Source organism: Danio aesculapii, chromosome 23 (genome assembly GCF_903798145.1).
Source record: "Danio aesculapii chromosome 23, fDanAes4.1, whole genome shotgun sequence".
Taxonomy (NCBI): Eukaryota; Metazoa; Chordata; class Actinopteri; order Cypriniformes; family Danionidae; genus Danio; species Danio aesculapii.
This window is the reverse complement of record NC_079457.1, coordinates 35,870,628-35,889,996: the sequence shown is the minus strand read 5'-3', so window position 1 is coordinate 35,889,996 and position 19,369 is coordinate 35,870,628. Positions and strand designations below refer to the sequence as shown.

At 34.8% G+C, this 19,369-nt stretch overlaps 2 protein-coding genes across 3 annotated transcripts in view; one reads left to right on the top strand and one right to left on the bottom strand.

The window, feature by feature from the left end:
* p4htma (prolyl 4-hydroxylase, transmembrane a) overlaps positions 1-17,524 on the bottom strand; it is a 38,453-nt gene extending 20,929 nt beyond the window's left edge. For both annotated transcript variants that reach the window (XM_056448897.1, XM_056448898.1), the window contains exons 1-2: positions 16,729-17,524; positions 13,564-13,645 (exon numbers count right to left, since the gene is read on the bottom strand). In XM_056448897.1, the coding sequence (XP_056304872.1) occupies positions 13,564-13,645; positions 16,729-17,076 (430 nt within the window). In that variant the 5' untranslated portion in view covers positions 17,077-17,524. The remainder of the gene's footprint in view (positions 1-13,563; positions 13,646-16,728) is intronic.
* Positions 1,688-11,659, top strand: LOC130216955 (secreted frizzled-related protein 5). Its single transcript, XM_056448899.1, has 4 exons — positions 1,688-1,977; positions 5,905-6,083; positions 6,191-6,280; positions 11,340-11,659. The coding sequence occupies exons 1-4, from the start codon at positions 1,688-1,690 to the stop codon at positions 11,657-11,659; spliced, it is 879 nt and encodes a 292-aa protein (XP_056304874.1).
* Positions 17,525-19,369: the final 1,845 nt, after the last annotated feature.

Below are 19,369 nucleotides of genomic sequence, written 5' to 3'. Positions count from 1 at the left end.
TTAATTCTGGAAAAAAAAAAGTTTTTTTTTTTTGTTTGGCTGCAATAAAAGGATTTTTATTCTTCTTTTAGGTCAACATTATTAACCCCGTTAATACATTTATTTTTGATTGGCTTCAGAACAAAACACTGTTATCCAATGAATTGCCCAATTAACTTGTCTAGTTCAGCTAATAACCTAGTTAAGTTTTTAAATTGCACATTAAGCTGAATAATATAGTATCTTGCAAATTAGCTAGTAAAATATTATGTACTGTCATCATGACAAAGACAAAAGAAACTAGTTTAAAAAATACCTATTAAAAACTACTGTTTAAAAATCTAATGAAAAAATCCTCTTTATTAAACATCACTTGGGAAATATTAAAATAATAAAAATAATTTATATTCACGATTTATATACAGTTGAAGTCAGAATTACTAGCCCCCCTGAATTATTAGCCCCCGTTTATTTTTTTCCCTAATTTCTGTTTAATGGAGAGATTTTCATTCATTCATTCATTCATTTTCTTTTCGGCTTATTAATCTGGGGTCGCCACAGCGGAATGAACCGCCAACTTAGCCAGCATTTGTTTTACGCAGCGGATGCCCTTCCAGCCACATCCCATCACTGGGAAACACATACACTCATTCACACACATACACTACGGACAATTTAGCCTACCCAATTCACCTGTACTGCATGTCTTTGAACTGTGGGGGAAACCGGAGCACCCGGAGGAAACCCACGCGAACGCAGGGAGAACATGCAAACTCCACACAGAAACGCCAACTGAGCCGAGGAACCAGCGACCCAGCAACCTTCTTGCTGTGAGGCGACACCACTACCTACTGCACCACTGCTTCGCCCTAACGGAGAGATTTCACATTTCTAATCATAATAGTTTTAATAACTCATTTCTAATAACTGATTTATTTTATCTTTGCCATGATGACAGTAAATAATATTTTAGATATTTTTCAAGACACTTTTATACAGCTTAAAGTGACATTTAAAGGCTTAACTAGGTTAATTAGGTTAACTAGGCGGGTTAGGGTAATTAGGCAAGTTACTGTCTAACGATGGTTTGTTCTGTAGACTATTGAAAAAATAAAATTTGTTTAAAGAGGCTAATAATATTGACCTTAAAATGTTTTTAAAAAAATTTAAAACTGCTTTTATTCCAGCCGAAATAAAACAAATAAGAATTTCTCCAGAAGAAAAAATATTATCAGACATACTGTGAAAATTTCCTTGCTCTGTTAAACATCGTTTAGGAAATATTTAAAAAAGAAAAATGTATAAAACTATATCAACTGTATTTCCTATCTATCTATCTATCTATCTATCTATCTATCTATCTATCTATCTATCTATCTATCTATCTATCTATCTATCTATCTATCTATCTATCTATCTATCTATCTGTCTATCTGTCTATCTGTCTGTCTGTCTGTCTGTCTTTAAAAAAAGAGCCAAAAGCAAGTGTGTAGTAAAAGGAAAGTTCTCTGTTTATCATCTCCAGCAGTGAAACGGAAGAGCCGTCAAGTCACACACAGTCACATACACACCCTCCCTAACCAATGCCATCTCAGCTCCAGCAAAGCCCCGCCTCTCCTACACGGGCCTTAGCCTCTGCTGTATAAATACACCTATTACTGATTTACTGCCTTACACTAAACTCTGACTCTCGGATGCTCTGTGGACTATGAAGCTGGCCACGTTCGCTTTACTGGTGCTCCTGCTTGGCATAGGTGCCATGCCCAACGGACACTGGGAACATCAAGGATCCTCTCGTTGTGTGCCCATACCAGCCAATATGGCCTTGTGCCAAGGTCTGGGCTACAGCAGCATGCGGATGCCCAACTTGCTGGGACACGAATCTCCAGCTGAAGCGGTGCAGCAGAGTACCAGCTGGCTGCCACTCCTCGCCCGAGAGTGCCACCCGCACGCCCGCATCTTCCTCTGCTCACTCTTCGCTCCTGTGTGTCTCGAGAGGTAAGACTTCATTTTAAAGATTAACTGTTTTGCCAAAAATGATGACTTTTGAAACTAAATGATGTGCATTGAGGGTTTGGTTTGTGGCTTGTGGTCAGTGTTGCATATCATCAATTAAATGATGTCATTATCATGCAAATGAGTACACATGATGTTAATGTGGAAGTGAAAAGCATCAGCAATGAAATTTGCGCAACAAAAGAGATGGCAATTTATCATTGGCTGTACTCTTGTATATGTAAAACATGTTTGTTGGCAGTTTAGTGGATTACCTTCATTATTCTGTTTGATTAGTTCAATTTGATCACTATATTATGTTTTATTCTATCCCATTTACAGATTGAGATTACAGTGCCTATAAAAAAATCATCACAACCCTTTGAAATAAAGACTTCATTTGTCATACAGCCTGAAATCAAATCCCCCTCCAAATAACTTTTTCAGCTGTATTAACTACAGTAAGATAAGGATTTCTCCCCTGTGCCTTTCTACAAATTTATCCCGAAGGTCTTTTGAAAGCAGGGTGTAATGCGAGCAAAGCTATAGATTTTACGTATACGTTTTTTCAATTGTTAGCATTATATATATATATCTTTTAACGTTTCATTTTGTAAATATAACCATAAGTATTGTGTATTTTTATAAAAGCAAATTAATTGTTTGAATAATGGTGTGTCTTTAAGAGATGTTTTAGGTGGTTGTTAGCAGCGTTGAAATTAATGCATAACAATATTGAGTTACTCCCCAAAAAAGTAACTAGTTGCATTACTTAGGTTTTATGGTAAGTAATGCGTTGGGCCAGACGAAATCTGTGGACGTTTTTAGCTGTTTCTGCGCAGAATTGTGTTAAAAATATGTGGATTTATGCGGAATGATTTTAGGACTATCATAACTAAAACCTTAATATGTGAAATAACAAGTAATTCCTTTTCAACATTTATTTAATGTTTACAGTGCAAATCCAAATAGATCCACTTTAAACAAAGTCTCATATTTAATATATCTACTAATAAAAAGAAAATATTACTTTACAAACTGTATTGTAAATAAATCATATGAATATTATCATATTAGTCAATAATATTACTGTAATTAATAAAAAAATGAATAAATATGAATTGACACACATTTACACAAGTAAATAAACAGAATCAATGATGGGCTAAAAATCTGAGGAAATCTGCACGTGCAGATTCCATGTGGGCCTATTAATGCGTTACGTTACTTTTGCATTACTTTTTATAACCTGGCTGAGCCTTGATCTCTTTCAGAACTGTTTTTTTTTCTTCTTTTATTAGAGGAGCTCTGCAACTAACAAAGCACTGCAACCTACAACTACATTCACCTTTAAAAACACATCAAAAAAGGTTTATGATAATGTTATCTGAGAACTTCCTGACACCAGAGCTGTACATGCCGTATAAACAGATTATTAAGTAAAATCACCGTCTATTAAGACTATAATCCCCTTTTCCTTTTCTTTCATGCGTTCAATATAATGAAGACATCCTCTCGTTGACTGTGTGATTCATTTAGCTACTTAATTTTAATTCAGCAATTTATTTCTTAAGAGCTAATTAATTAAACTAAAAAGTAACTTGTGTTACATTTAAAAGTAACTCAAATATTATTACTTTTATTTCTTCAAAAATTAATGCGTTACTTTATGCTTACAAAGGTAATATTATTAAATAGCTCACGTTACTTAAATGCTTGTAATGCGTTACCCCTAACACTGTTTGTCAGTATATTAAGGTCAATACTTCAGAAGGTTGCTATATTAACATTATCCATTTAAGAATTTTATTTACATATTTATTTATTCATAATTAAAGTTTACTCAGTAAAACCTGAAATGTTCTGGCAACTGTAGCTGGCAATTTCTTTTTAAAGAGCCATTTTGGTAAACAAAAAAGCAGTGCCATGTCAAATCTAGAAGGATTTATTTGGGATTTCATAAACTACACAGCATCCTAGTATTCAAAGATTAAATTCAGGTAAACGTTTCACTGATACCGAATTTAATACCTTGTAAAATATCATTTAAGACTTTTTACTACTTTTTAAGGGCCTTAAATTTCTTTAAATTGATTTATGAATTTTTAATACCTTTTAAGACCCAGCGGACACCCTGTATAAATTTTCAGTAGCACTTGAGGGTGAATTAATAGTGAGTACATTTTGATTACTATTCCATTAATTACACCTGTAATGATGTAAAGTCAAACCTGTAAAGTGAAAATCATAATTTAAAGACTAGGGGAATGCAATATAAAACATAATTAATTATTTTCATATGAAGAGTTCAGATGCAAATACCTCTAAATCCATCAGATCTTTCTTGTAAATGAGCATTTTCTATCAGGCTCCTCTGATAAGGTTCAGAAGTTTCATTTTATATGTAATGATAAGGTTATTAGCTAGTAAATAAAATACCTTTTTTTCAAAAATGTCACTTTAGACAATTCTTTGTTTTTTAACAAGGTAAATTTTCTTTAACGTCAAAAGCAGCTAAATCCACGTATGCTTTTTATGCAAAACCCTCTAAATCCAGCTATTGGAACAAGACAGTGTAATTAGTTGAAAATGAAGATGTCATTAGAAATTATTTTACCAAACATAAAACACATTACACAAACCACCTGAAATTTAAAAATACATAAATCTGTCAAGTAAGTGGCGGTTCATTCCGCTGTGATAAACCTGGGACTAAGCAGAGGGAAAATGAATGAATGAAATCTGTAAAGTAAGTGCATTAATCAATAACATTAAGACTGACATTAATTAAATCTCAACAATCTGTTGTGATTTCTGATATTTAGGATTTAGATTTAATGCAAGTACAGCAATGTAAACATTGTAAACACTGTAAGCTAAGCTTTGTAGAGTCAAATAATGTAGCGTAAAACATTGTGAAACATCAATATCTGTGCATTGTCCATTAATATAAAAAGCTTATTAGACGTATAGGTATAATGAAGTAATACAAATAATGTATAGTTTTATATACTATATGTATCTTTTAAAAAATAGCTTAAATTAGCAAATAAAACACAAGGTATGCCTACTGAGTAAAAAGGGGATGTCTTTCAGACAATTTTAGAAGCTGTCACTTATTTATTCTCACCATACTTAAGGTCTTGGTCCCGTGTTTATCCTCATAGCATCTACGTGGGATAAAAGAACAGCATCTTAACTCTGCCTTTCGTGAAATGGAGTTGCCGTATATTGTATAATAAATCGGACTCATTCAAAGTAGCGTCACTGCGCAAAAACACATTGTGTATTCTTTTTCTTATAATGCACAGAGTTTTGAGGTAAGGGATGTTTTCATTTGCCATTCACTGACAGTTGGACAGGCTCATCCAGTACATCAAACTCCATCTTTTAAAATCGAAATATGTCTCCTCATAAAGCCGGCGTATTAGCGCGCTGCTACATTAAAGACATGATTCAATTCGCGCTTCTGATTGGTTCTCGGGATATAGCGGCTTTTGATGTCAAAGGCAAGTGGCGTTTAGCGGCTTTTGTCAACAAACTGTTATTTCTGAATGCGCTGACGCTGGGATTTAGATGATTTGAAGCAAATCTAATAGTTGATGGTGTAGTACGTGCCTAAAGCATTCACTTAATGTCATTAGCTCATTATTGGCAGAAGTGGCGTTTAGCAGCTTTTGCATCTGAACTCTTCATATATAAAATATTTTACTTTTTTAAAATATATATTACTTATTTTATATTTTTAATAATTCTTTTATGAAAAATATACATTTGTAGATTAATTGTAATAAAATTGTAAAAGTTTTACTAAATGCTTTCTGCTCCCCAAACCTTAAAGATGGCACTGCGATGAGTACAGACAACTACTGCATATACCAATAAATGTGAAAAAAAAATACTAAATATGAACTGCTTCTGGTTGTCCAGGATCATTTCACCATGTAGGAGTTTGTGTGTTTCGGTTCGGGACAGCTGTGCCCCCATCATGAACTGCTATGGTTACCCTTGGCCGAGAATACTACAATGTGACCAGTTTCCCAAAGATCACCTAATGTGCATCTCCTCGGTTGCCAATCTGCAAAACGGCACCAACAATGAAGGACGAGGTACACAAAGATCTTTCCTAAAATACAATTTTACGCAAAAAAAAATTCAAACAAACAAAAACAATGCTCAGCTTTGTCCAATAAACCGTTTTTGTGGTTTGTTTCAGTGGTGCCGCGTGCTAGTTGCACAGACTGTGAATTAGAAGAAGCCACGTCATCCAAAGAACTGCTCGACCTCTTCTGTAAAAGTGACTTTGGTAAGAAATAAAACTAGGTCATTCATTCATTCACTCACTCATTCATTCATTTTCCTTCGGTTCAGGCCCTTTATTTATCAGGAGTTGCCACAGCGGAAAGAACAGCCAACTTATCCAGCATATGTTTTAGGGCTGTGCAGTTAATCGAAATATTCGGTTTCGATTTTGGCTTCTAACAATTATGAAAAAACATTTATCGAGATAAACGATTATTTCATCATATACCGCCCCCTTTCAAGTTGTACACATTTGTTGCTCTGCAAAGCAGAGCACGGGATGCGCATCAGTCATTGATGTACATTCAAATCATTCATGTTTTTGTAAGTGCAAATGAGACCGCATGCTGCTGTGCGTGTGTGGCGCACACACACAGCATGCGGTCAGAATTTGGTCTCATTCGCACACTCGGCGCTCAGCCTCAGAGAAGAGCAGAGCACACACATCTAAAGTCATCTTTTTAATTCCCATCATTTTAGTGTAAGCGATTTATTGGTCACATAGGTGTCAAAACGTGCTGTTTAGTGATTATTCTTATTAACCCACATTTGTGTAATAAACAAACGAGTTAAGAATCAAAGACATGTGAAAGAGAAACCATTAAAGTGACAGTCAGCAATATTCCTGCTGCCGCCTGTTTTTATCATTATTAATCAAACAACGAAAGGAGAAAATCCCTCACTGCTCTTGACTGAAGGACTTTTGTAGCTGAAGTGTTTTTCTTACAGTGAAGATGCTTAAAGCAGTTTGTTTCATATTTTAATTCTATTGCATTTCATTCATTCATTCATTCATTTTCGGCTTAGTCTCTTTATTAATCTGGGGTCGCCACAGCGGAATGAACTGCCAACTTATCCAGCACATGTTTTACGCAGCGGATGCCCTTCCAGCCACAACCTATCTCTGGGAAACATCCATACACACTCACTCACACACCACGGACAATTTAGCCTTCCCAATTCACCTGTACCGCATGTCTTTAGACTGTGGGCGGAGCACCCGGAGGAAACCCACGCAAACGCAGGGAGAACATGCATTTATTTATTTCACTTTCCTAATTTACAGGGAGGAAAATAACTGTGCAGTTGAAGTCAGAATTATTAGCCCTCCTGAATTATTAGCGACCCTTTTCCCCCAATTTCTGTTTAACAGAGAGAAGATTTTTTCAACACATTTCTAAACATAATAGTTTTAATAACTCATTTCTAATAACTCATTTCTTTTATCTTTGCTATGATGACAGCACATAATATTTTACTAGATATTTTTCAAAGTACAAGCATTTAGATTAAAGTGTGATTCAAAGGCTTAATTAGGGTAATTAGGCAAGTCATTGTATAACAGTAGTTTCTTCTGCAGACAATCAAAAAATATATAGCTTAAGGGGGCTAATATTATTGACCTTAAAATAGGTTTCAAAATATTTAAAACTGCTTTTATTCTAGCCAAAATAAAACAAATAAGCCTTTCTCCAGAAGAAAAAATATTATAGGAATTACTGTTAAAGTTCTCGAATAATTTAGGAAAAATGAATAGCAGCGACGCTACTTTGAAATAGTTATTGAAAAAATAAAAATTTACAGAAGCGCTAATAATTTTGACTTCAACTGGTAATCGTTTTGAATAATCGTGACTACAATTATGACCAAAATAATCGTGATTATGATTTTTCCCATAATCGAGCAGCTGTAATATGTTTTACACAGTGGCAACCCAATACTGGAAATAATCCATACACACTCATTCACACACACTACGGCTAATTTAGTTTATTTAATTCACCTTCTGCGCATATCTTTGGATTGTGGGGAAAACCGGAGCACCCGAAGGTAACCAACACGAGGAGAACATGCAAACTCCACCAGAAATGCCAACTGACCCAGCCGGCACTCGAACCAGCAACCTTCTTGCTGTGAGGCGACAGTGCTAACCACCGTGTCGCCTCCTAGGTCATTCAAAACAACCAAAAAAATAAAGGGTTAATTCACCCAAAAATTAAAACGCTGTTATTAATTACTCACCCTCATGCAATTCCAAACCACCGAGACCCTTCATTTTTAAGACACTAATTGAGGTATTTTAGGGGAAATCAGTGAGCTCCCTCATCCTCCATAGACAGCAAGATTCCAGACTCGTTCCAGAAAAATACCAAAAAATATAAACAAAATAGACCACGTCTTCAGTGCTCAAATCAAAACAATATTAATGCTACAACAATTCTTTTGTGCTCACACAAAACCAAAATAGTGACTTTTATCAACCGTTTTTTCTGTTTAGTGTCAGTATATTGTGCATGTTTCATGTTCAGGTAATTTCTGTTTAAAACAAAGCTCAGGTGCGACTGAGGTATATGTCAGCAGGCGACCAAGAACAACAAGCACAGTGTTCTTGTAAAGGTGCGCAACATACTGACACGGAGGAGAAGAAACTGTTGAATAAAATCGTTATTTTTGTTTTATGTACGCACAGATGGATTCTCAGAGTTGAATATTCTGATTGAACCACTGAAGGCATAGGGTTGGTTATGAGGATTTTCCTGGATTTTTTTATTTTTCTGATTTGTTGAATGTTTTGGGGCCATTGCTGTCTATGGAGGATAAGGGAGCTCTCAGATTTCTTTCAAAATATCTTTATTTGTGTTCGGGCAATAAATGAAGAACTCTGGGGTTTGGAACGACATTATTAGTAACACAATTTTCATCTTTGGGTGTTAATTTTACACCATGCCAGCTTCTATGACAAAATTAGACATAGATTATATTAAGGTCTTATAATTTACTTTTGCCAGATTTTCTAAAATTTATTTGGATTAACACTGTTAAAATCAAATGAATGCACTGAATAAAATGAATACCACATAGGATTAAAACCAACACAATCCAATAGAATATGCTTCATTGTTAAAGTGCTTTTACAAATAGAGCATATGGGAGGATCTTCAAATTTGTGGGTGATCCTGGAGTGACTGATTCTACACACAAAAATATATATATATTTCTTTACTTGTTCAAACTACTCATTTAAAATTAGCTGAAACAACACTATTCATAAGATTTCATTGGGACAATTTTTTTTTATGTTCAATCCACATAAATTTGTTAAAAGTGTTAAGTTAACTTAATCAATTTGTGTTGGGACAATATGAATGAATTGTGTGGAACTCTGCATTTTTTTACAGTGTACATTTGAGAAAAACAATCCCACCAGTTATAGAATTTATAGAAATTTCTTTTTTCAACATTAGGGTTCATCTCATGAAGTTTGTTATTTGTAGGTACAGTCACAAAATGGCATATGTTGTTTGTTCAAACTACTTATTTAAAATGAGCTGGAAAAAAACACAATTCTTGAGTTTTTTTTTTTTTTGTGTGTGTTCAAATCTACTTAAATTTGCAAAAAATTGATAGGTTAACATAAATCCTTCATGTTACCCCAACACAAATCGATTGTGTGGAACCCAGCATTTTTTACAATGTACACACAAAAAATGCTGCTTGTTCAATCAACTTATTTAAAACATGTTGAAACGACACAATTCAAGCTTTTTTTGAGAACAACTTAATTGTTTTATGTTCAATCTACTTAAATTTGTAAACAAAAAAAAAAAAAAGATTAAGTCAACTTAATGTATCTGTGTTGGGACAACATGAAGAAATTGTGAGCAACCCAGAATTCTTATAGTGTAGATCCCATTCTCTTTGCCAGTTGTTATTGTTGTTTGAACAAATTGTTGGTTTTAGATCCAAAGGGAGTAGTGACAAATTTTAAAGTTTGTCAACTGTGAAAAAATTAAATTTTGCTGCTTGTTCAAACTACTTATTTTATAACGTAATAGTTAAGGCTATTTTGGGGATAACTTAAAACTGTATTGGGAGAACATGCTGGAATTGTGTGGAACCCAGTACTTTTTTTACAGTGAATAGTGCTTTGATTTTTGGATGAACTAACTCTTCATATGGATTAATTCCATCCCATTCTCTTTGCCATTTGTTATTAATGTACATTCACCGGCCACTTTATTAGATACACCTGTCCAACTGTTTGCAAATTTCTAATCAGATAAATCACATGGTAGCAACTTAATTTAGGCATGTAGACATGGTCATGACGGTCAGAGGAGAATGGATCACGCTGATAGAAAGGCAACAATAACTCAAATAACCACTCGTTACAACCAAGTTAAGCAAAATAGCATCTCTGAACGCACAACACGTGCAACCTTGAGGCAAATGGGCTACAGCAGCAGAAGACCACACCGGGTGCCTCTCCTGTCAGCTAAGAACAGGAAACTGAGGCTAAAATTCCCACAGGCTCACCAAAATTGGAAAATAGAAGATTGGAAAAATGTTGCCTGGTCTGATGATTTTCAATTTCTGCTGCGACATTCGGATGGAAGGGTCAGAATTTAGTGTCAACAACCTGAAAGCATGGATCCATCCTGCCTTGTATCAACGGTTCAGGTTAGTGGTGGTGGTGTAATGGTGTGGGGGATATTTATTAGCACACTTTGGGCCCAATAGTAACAATTGATCATCGTGTCAAAACCACAGCCTTCCTGAGTATTGTTGCTGACCATGTCCATCCCTTTATGACTACAGTGTACCCATCTTCTGATGGTTACTTCCAGCAGAATAACGCACCACGTCATAAAGCACGACTCATCTCAGACTAGTTTCTTGAACATGACAATGAGTTCACTGCACTTAAATGGCCTCCACAGTCACCAGATCTCAATCCAATAGAGCACCTTTGGGATGTGGCGGAACGGGAGATTCGCTTCATGGATGTGCAGCCAACAGTATGATGCGATCATGTCAATATGGACCCAAAATCTTTGAGGAATATTTACAATAGCCTGTTGAATTCATGCCATGTAGGATTAAGGCAGTTCTGAAGGTAAAAGGGGGTCCAACCTGTTACTGAGTGTATGAACAAATTTTTGGTTTTAGATCCAAAGGAGGTACTGGGCACATTTTGTGGTTTGTCAATAGTGCTTACATTTTTGAGTGAACTAACCCTTTAATTCTGAAACTTTTTTTTTCTCTCTCTCTTTCTCTGCTAGTGGTTAAAGTGCGTCTAACTAAACTGAACTCCAGCAGTTCCGTTCTGACCATGTTCTCTTTGGGGTCTCGGCTGGAGGTCTTAAAACACGGCCCGCTGCTGGGAGGAGAAATGAGGAGCCGTTTGACACTGTGGCTGGAGCGAGACGCCACCTGTGTGGGCAACCTGACCCGCAACCACCCAGATGGAGGAACCTTCCTGTTGACAGGCACTGTGACAGGCAAGAGGCTGCTGGTCAATAAAGCTTTTAGCTGGGGAAAACGACAGCGCCACCTCAACCAAGCAGCACGCAAGTGGAAAAGCCATCGGTGTAGAGGGTAGAGATGCAGACGACCAGACTTATATACTTATCTCAGAGTGTTCATAATGTTGTAAATAATAGAGGATTCTTTACTATATTTTTTAAGCCTTAAGATATTAAATGATTTCAAATGTTTGTTTTGGAACTGTGTTTCAATGTGTGGATTTTTGACACCTTTTAGTGTCATTTTTAAAGGGATAGTTTACTTAAAAAATGAATATTCTGTCATTATTTACTCCCCCTCTACTTGTTTCAAACATGAGTGACTTTCTTTCATCTGTTGGACACAAAAGAAGATATTTTGAGAAAAGCCGGAAAAGAAGTCAAGTTTTCAGCTTTCTTCAAAGTATCTTCTTTATTGTTCAACAAAAAAAAAAGAAACTCATAAAGGTTTTGGAATCACTTGAGGGAAAGTAAATAATGAGTACATTTTCATTTTAGGATGAACTTATGCCTTTAACTACACCTGTAATAAATTAGTCTAATTTTAGACAAAAAAAATCTTAATGTTATCTGTGATAATAATTTTTGAATATAGTTATTGCCGGCAGGTAGCTCTTTCCAACTCTCACATTGTCGCCCACTGAAGCTAAACAGGGCTGGAACTGGTTAGTACCTGGATGGGAGACCACATGGGAAAGCTAGGTTGCTGCCATAAGTGGTGTTAGTGAGGCCAGCAGGGGGTGCTCAACCTGCGGTCTGTGTGGTTCCTAACCCCCCAGTGTAGCGAAGGAGACGCTATACTGCTCAGTGAGTGCCATCCATCGAATTAGACGTTAAACCGAGGTCCTGACTCTGTGGTTGTTAAAAAAATCCAAATTTATCCACTGTCCTCTGTCCATCATGTCTATTCCCATATCATAATTGGCTTCATCACTCTATCTCCTCTCCACCAATCAGCTGGTGTGTGGTGTGAGATCTGGCACAATATGGCTGCTGTCACGTCATCTAGGTGGATGTTGCACACTGGTGGTGGATGAGCAGGTTCCCCCCAATGTGTAAAGAACTTTGAGTGTCTAGATAATCGCTATATTAATGTAAGGAATTATTATTATTATTATTAATTTAATAAGTTATTTAATGACAATGAAATCATATTTAATTAGGTCTGTCATGAATAAAACACAAAAAAGTAGTGCTAGGCAAAAAATAATCACATCCAAATAAAAGTTTGTTTTGACAATTCATAAATTTTATATATAAATACACACAGACATGCCTATATTTAAGAAAATGTTTATTTACATTTAGACAAAATATATGTGTAAATAAGACAAATTATATATACATTTAAAATTAAATTTTAAATTGTGTAATAATAATTACATAAAACACACACACATATCTTATGTCAAAACAAACTTTTATTTTAACGTGATTAACTGAGATTAATTTTTGCCCAGCACAAAAAAACATAAGTGTGCTACAGCAAGTCCCTGTCTAAATGAGTGATTCACTGACTCGTTCAATCAAATAATTTATTCAAAACCGCTGATTCATTTAGAAGAAGCTACTAGTTTTATGAATGAAGCACTTAATTATTGCCTCAATTGTTTAGTTCAGAAACTTTCAACATTAGAAACATTAGAGTGTTGCTATGAGACTCACAAATGTTCTGCTTCAACCTTGTTTGGAACTAATTTCATTAAGTAAACAGAAAGAAATCAGAAAATAAATCCAAAATGTAAATGAATCAATATGAACTTCTTGCTTGAAAAGAATATTAGATTTGTTTTGATAAAGCTAATATTAAAGAAACAACACTCTTGTGTGTGATATAACTTAATACATAAACTTCCATTTCATAACCTTTCATAATAAAAGGTATTCTTTGTTTTCATCATTTCGATAATAGGGTTTTTCTATCTGCACACAGGATATACTAGAGTTAATATATAAAAAATAATGAATCTTTATTGCTCACCAAACAGCAATGGTTTCAGGCTGAGGGTGCGCATGTTATGTGTCCGGTCAGGAACAATGGAAACTCTTTGCACATGCCCAACCTGAGCAAAAAAAAATATAACACACAAGTCTCATTATTTCTATTGGATTACACACACATGAATAAAAGTGACAAACTCACTATCAAACGAAAGAAGGTTTTAAAAAGGTGACATAAACCTTAACGAGTCACACTTTACAATAAGATTACATTAGTTAATTTACTCACTAACATGGACTAATTCTGAACAAAGCTTGTACAGCACTTATTAATCATAGTTCAACATTTAGTAATGGATCATAAACATCCAAATCCCTGCTTTTTAACATTAGTTACTGCACTGTGAGTTAGCATGAACTAACAAACAACAACTGTATTTTCATTAACTAACGTTGACTAACATGAACAAATACTGTAATAAATGTATTGTTCATTGTTAATTCATGTTAGTAAATTAACATTAATTAATACAGCCTTATTGTAAAGTGTTATCCCTTAATGTGCATCTAATAAATCAAGTAAATGGTAACTGTGATTATTTGAATTCTAGATAGCAATAAAATGCTTTTCAATGAAGGTTTAAATTACCTATTGTTATTGTTAACTAACACTAAAACAGAAGGGCCATTAACATGGCACACCTTTCAACTAAAAGTTCATTTTATTACTTTTTATTATTGTTTTTTTTTTTTTTTTTTTTTGGAGGGGGTCATAAAAATGCTAACATTGGAAAATGAGTTTCAGAGTTTACATTTTTAACCTGTCTGGCCTTTAGACACAATCGAAATCAGAATTATTAGCCCCCCTTTGAATATTTTTTTTTCTTTTTCCAAATATTTTCCGAATGATAATTAACAGAGCAAGGAATTTTTCACAGTATGTCCGATAATATTTTTTCTTCTGGAGAAAGTCTTATTTGTTTTATTTCGGCTGGAATAAAAGCAGTTTTAAATTATTTAAACACAATTTTAAGGTTAAAACTATTAGCCCCTTTAAGCTATATTTTTTGATAGTCTACAGAACAAACCATCGTTATACAATAAATTTCCTAATTACTCTATCCTGCCTAGTTAACCTAATTAACCTAGTTAAGCCTTTAAATGTCACTTTAAGCTGTATAGAAGTGTATTGATCATTATCTAGTCAAATATTATTTACTGTCATCATGTCAAAGATTAAATAAATCAGTTATTAGAAATGAGTTATAAAAACTATTATGTTTAGAAATGTGTTGAAAAAAATCTTCTCTCCGTTTAAAAAAAATTGAGGGAAAAATAAACAGGGAGGCTAATAACTCTGACTTAAATTTTATGAGCCCTTGAAAAAAGCAAATCAGCCATTCAGAACCTAAATTTTTCAACACAAACATCACCAATTATTGGCATGTGGAATAGAGTTTTTAGTGATTTTTTTATGGATGTATGCGAATAGGGACCGTTACAGCCACACTGCTGTCTATTTTCAAACTTTAAAAAGTTTGCTTAATCTTTAGGAAAAATTTCAAATCCAGTGAAGGTAAATAAAAAAATAAACCTAAAAAAGTAATGAAAATTAGAAATGTTGGCAAATAACTGAAATATGAAGTTTACATTGTAGTACTAAAATGACTAAAACCAGAAAAAAATAATGACGATAAAATATAAAAATTATCAAAAGTGAAAAAAAATCCAATAATAAATTAATAAAACTTTAAGTTTAATGACAACTGAAAAAAAAAGTTTTTAAAAATAATGAAAAATATATATAATAAAAGCACTTCCCTAAATAATATAGTATCATACATTAGTCTGGAAGTCTTCAATCACTTATTCTGTCTTTATTAACAAAATGTTGTCTGTTGTCAGCACTTTGGTCAACTGTGTTGTTTTAAAGTGCTTTATAAATAAAATTGAATTAAATTGAATTGAAAAATGTTAAATATTCATGTTTTATGTTCTATTAGTATTACATAACACTTTTAATAGTGAACAGTTGTATGTTTTGGCAACATTCTAAAATACATCGAATGGATCAAAATGATCGATTTGTCTTTTGTGCCAAAAATCATTAGAACATTAAGAAAAGATTACGTTTCATGCAGACATTTTGTAAATGACATACTGTTAATACATTAAAACAAAATTTTTGATTGGTAATATGCATTGCTACACTGTAAAAAAAAAATGATTCCACTTAAAAGTCGGGGCATCACAGTAACGCAATGGGTAGCACGATCGCCTCACAGCAACAAGGTTGCTGGTTTGAGCCTCGGCTGGGTCAGTTGGCGTTTCTGTGTGGAGTTTGCATGTTCTCCCCGTGATCGCGTGGGTTGAATTGGGTAAGCTAAAATTGTCCGTAGTGTATGTGTGTGAATGAGTGTGTATGGAAGTTTCCTAGTGACCAGTTGCAGCTGGAAGGGCAACTGCTGCGTAAAACATATGCTGGATAATTTGGCGGTTCGTTCTGCTGTGGCGACCCCAGATTAATAAAGGGACTGAGCCAAAAGGAAAATAAGTGAATGAAGGAATTTAAAAGATTTAGGAACACTTAAATCAAGTTCTTCTTCATCTGTGCAGCAAGCTGCTTTAGTTTTAAGTTGAATCAACTTTTTACAGTGAAATTTAGACAACTTTAAAAGGTGGGTTTCTACATTTTTTGAACCTTCAAATTCCAGATTTTCAAAATGTTATCCTATAACAAAGTCCTATATCAAACCTACACTGTAAAAGATGATTAGGTACTTTACTTTAAAGGCAACCAGCTGCTTTTACTTTTTAAAAAGTCAGTAAACCCTTCGACTTTTAAAATTACGCACATAGTTTGTTTACGTAATAATTATAAGGCAACGAGTTTACTCTCTTTTTTAAGTAAGTCAACTTAACGCTTTCTACAGTGTATTTATTCCGCTTTCAGCTGATGTAACTCCATTTCAAAATTGTACCCTTATGACTGTTTTTGTGGCCCTGGATGACCATCATTTGTATTTGGCATTAATTTAAACACTTTAAATACATATTTCAAAAACACTTTAATATGTAACAATCAAATAAATTTCATTAAATCCGATCTTGAAACGTACACAACACACTGCACACTCTCAGTCAGTACAGAATATTATAAGCACGTTTTATAATAAGGGACAGTGAATAATAACAACGCGTGTACCCGAATGCCCTCCAGGCGGGGCAGCTGGAAGGAGATCTCCGGGCTCAGGTGTGCTGCTGATGAGGGGGTCTGGTGTTCGGCAGGCACGGCTCTTGGAGGACCAGTACTCTTCTCCAGTGGGACGTCCTGCTCCCCGGAGCCCGTGTTATAATGCACGTACAGCAGCAAAGCGATGATGTTAATGATGTAGAGGTGGAAGAAGGCCATGACCACCACGAAATAAGCCCTGGAGCACACGCTGCTCTTCTGTATGTGGATGCGCTCCCGGCCGACCCGGTGTCGTGGTGGCGGGGGGAAAAAATCCGAGTCCCCCTCGAACTCGTGCAGACTGTCCTTATACTCACCCATCTCCAAAATCACTGGACAAATCTAAGCCCTCATTTCAGTGGAGGCTGATTAACAGCTTTGGTAAACGCTCACAGACATCGCCGACTCTCGAGATTTGTTATTGTTATTTATTGTTACTATTATTGAAGATCTAGCGACTACATGGCGACTCAGATGTTGCAGATTTTGAACATGAGAGGTCCATCTTATGTTATGATTTTGATAAGCGATCTGTGCAGGAATGTCTTCAGGCTGAACTAACGAAGAGGGGAGATTTAGGACGGTGTCAGCTCCTTTAAAGCGTTCATTAACCCCCACCCGAAGATTAAATCAGACCAGTTTTACTCATCATAGGAGATTCACAGCAATAAAGAGTAAAAACGCGCGACTATTGCAGAAGCGGAGAAAACATCAACAGGGTTTAGTCATCTGTCATTAGGCCTGTTCTTCTTCTTTGGGTTGTATTGGCGGGTTGCGAACCAGCTTTTAGGTGCATACCGCCACCTACGAAGATGGAGTGTGAAAAGAATGGATCTACACTGTAAAAAATGGCCATAATTTCAACGGTAAAAAAACTGTAAAAATGCTACTGTAAAAATCCGTAACCTGATAAACAGTATATTTCCTTAATAAATATGGCGAATAACCGTAAATTGACTTTGTTAGAATTCCCTGCATGGCACATCACTTTTTATGCTTTTTGTTGACATTACTAAGGATCTTTTAGTTGTTTCCCCATCAGTTATGTACATTAGAGATTTATGATACATCTAATGGTGAAACAATGTTTATTTCATGACTTTAATTTTATGCGTGTTACCATACTAGTGTTTAGTAGCTGTGTAAATGACACTGAGCACCTTCAACACATACATGTTTCTGTTTGTGGGAAAAGTTGTTTGTGATGAGCATTGGTTCATTATGTAACTTTCTCATCACCACCTGCATATGGCTGTGTTAACGTGTCTAACTGTGTAACAAAAGATATGTATATGTTGGTAATTCAAAATACAGACATATTACATCTTTAAATTAATGAAATACGGTAGTTACTGTAAAAACGAGAAATTACTTTTACGGTTTGAACTGTATTTTTAACGGTAAAATACTGGCAACCACAGCTGCCATTTTTTGCCATGAATTTTACGGATTTATTTTTTACAGAGTAGTTTTCAACCTTTTTATACAGTCATTGTTTCCAACTTATTTGCTATCCTGTCTATTAAATGTTTCTATTAAATTTCATATTTGTCTTGATTTGTTCCCCTGCATTTGGCCCATCTTTTAAACCACTGTTAATTGTAAATTCAGATACACCCATTGTTAATAGTTCATCTCTTAAATATTCTCTTTCCCTTTCATATGGTCCACACCAAAACAATACACGTTCCACTGTTTCCTCTACTTAACATGTCTTACATAAACCTGCATTGTCTGATCCCTATAATGTGTAATTGAGATTGGAATGACCTGTTCGTAAAAGTGTTTGACTTGTTCTTTTCTGCATATTTTATGGCTGACCTTACTTTTCTTTAGTTTTTTTTACTTTATGATAATGTTGTCCTGATTGACAAGAATCCCAACATTTCTGCCATTTCTTATTGCATGTTTTCCTTCTGTTCTACTGTGTAATGTTTAAATTTGGTTCATTCATTTTTAATTATTCTTTAGCCAGTTTATCCGCTTCTTCGTTTCCTTGTATTCCCACGTGTGCTGGAACCCAGATTAATCAAATTGTTATTCCAATATGTTTAGTACTGTATAACATTGTGATTTCCTATAATACATCATTTCTATTTGTCTGTAATGATTGTAAACTTTTAAGTACTGCCTTTGAGTCTGAACCTATTATAGCTTTGTCCACTGTAACTTCATGTACCCATTCTATTGCCATGAGAATTGATGTCATTTTTGCTGTGTATATTGATGTATCATCTGTTATCCTTTTTGCCTTCCTAACTTTGAATTCTGCGATGTATATCGCAGCTGTTCTCCTATCAGTTTTAAGTTTTTGACCCATCTGTGTATATTTGGAGAAATTTATAATACTGTTTGTATATAGTTTTACAAATAACTTTAACTGAACTTCATCACACGTCTCTAATTTTCTCATGTATTTGTAAATCTGCTCTTTGTTGTTCTATTATCCAAGGTGCTATTGGGGGGCTCACAACTACTGGTGCAAATTTTTTACTTAAATATTTGCTTCTACACTTAGCATTTTGATCTTCCATGCAAATCCTTTACCTGTTTTATTTAAAATTTCCCAGCTTTCCTTAAGCTGTTCTATTCCAGGATAGTCCATTTTTTGTCC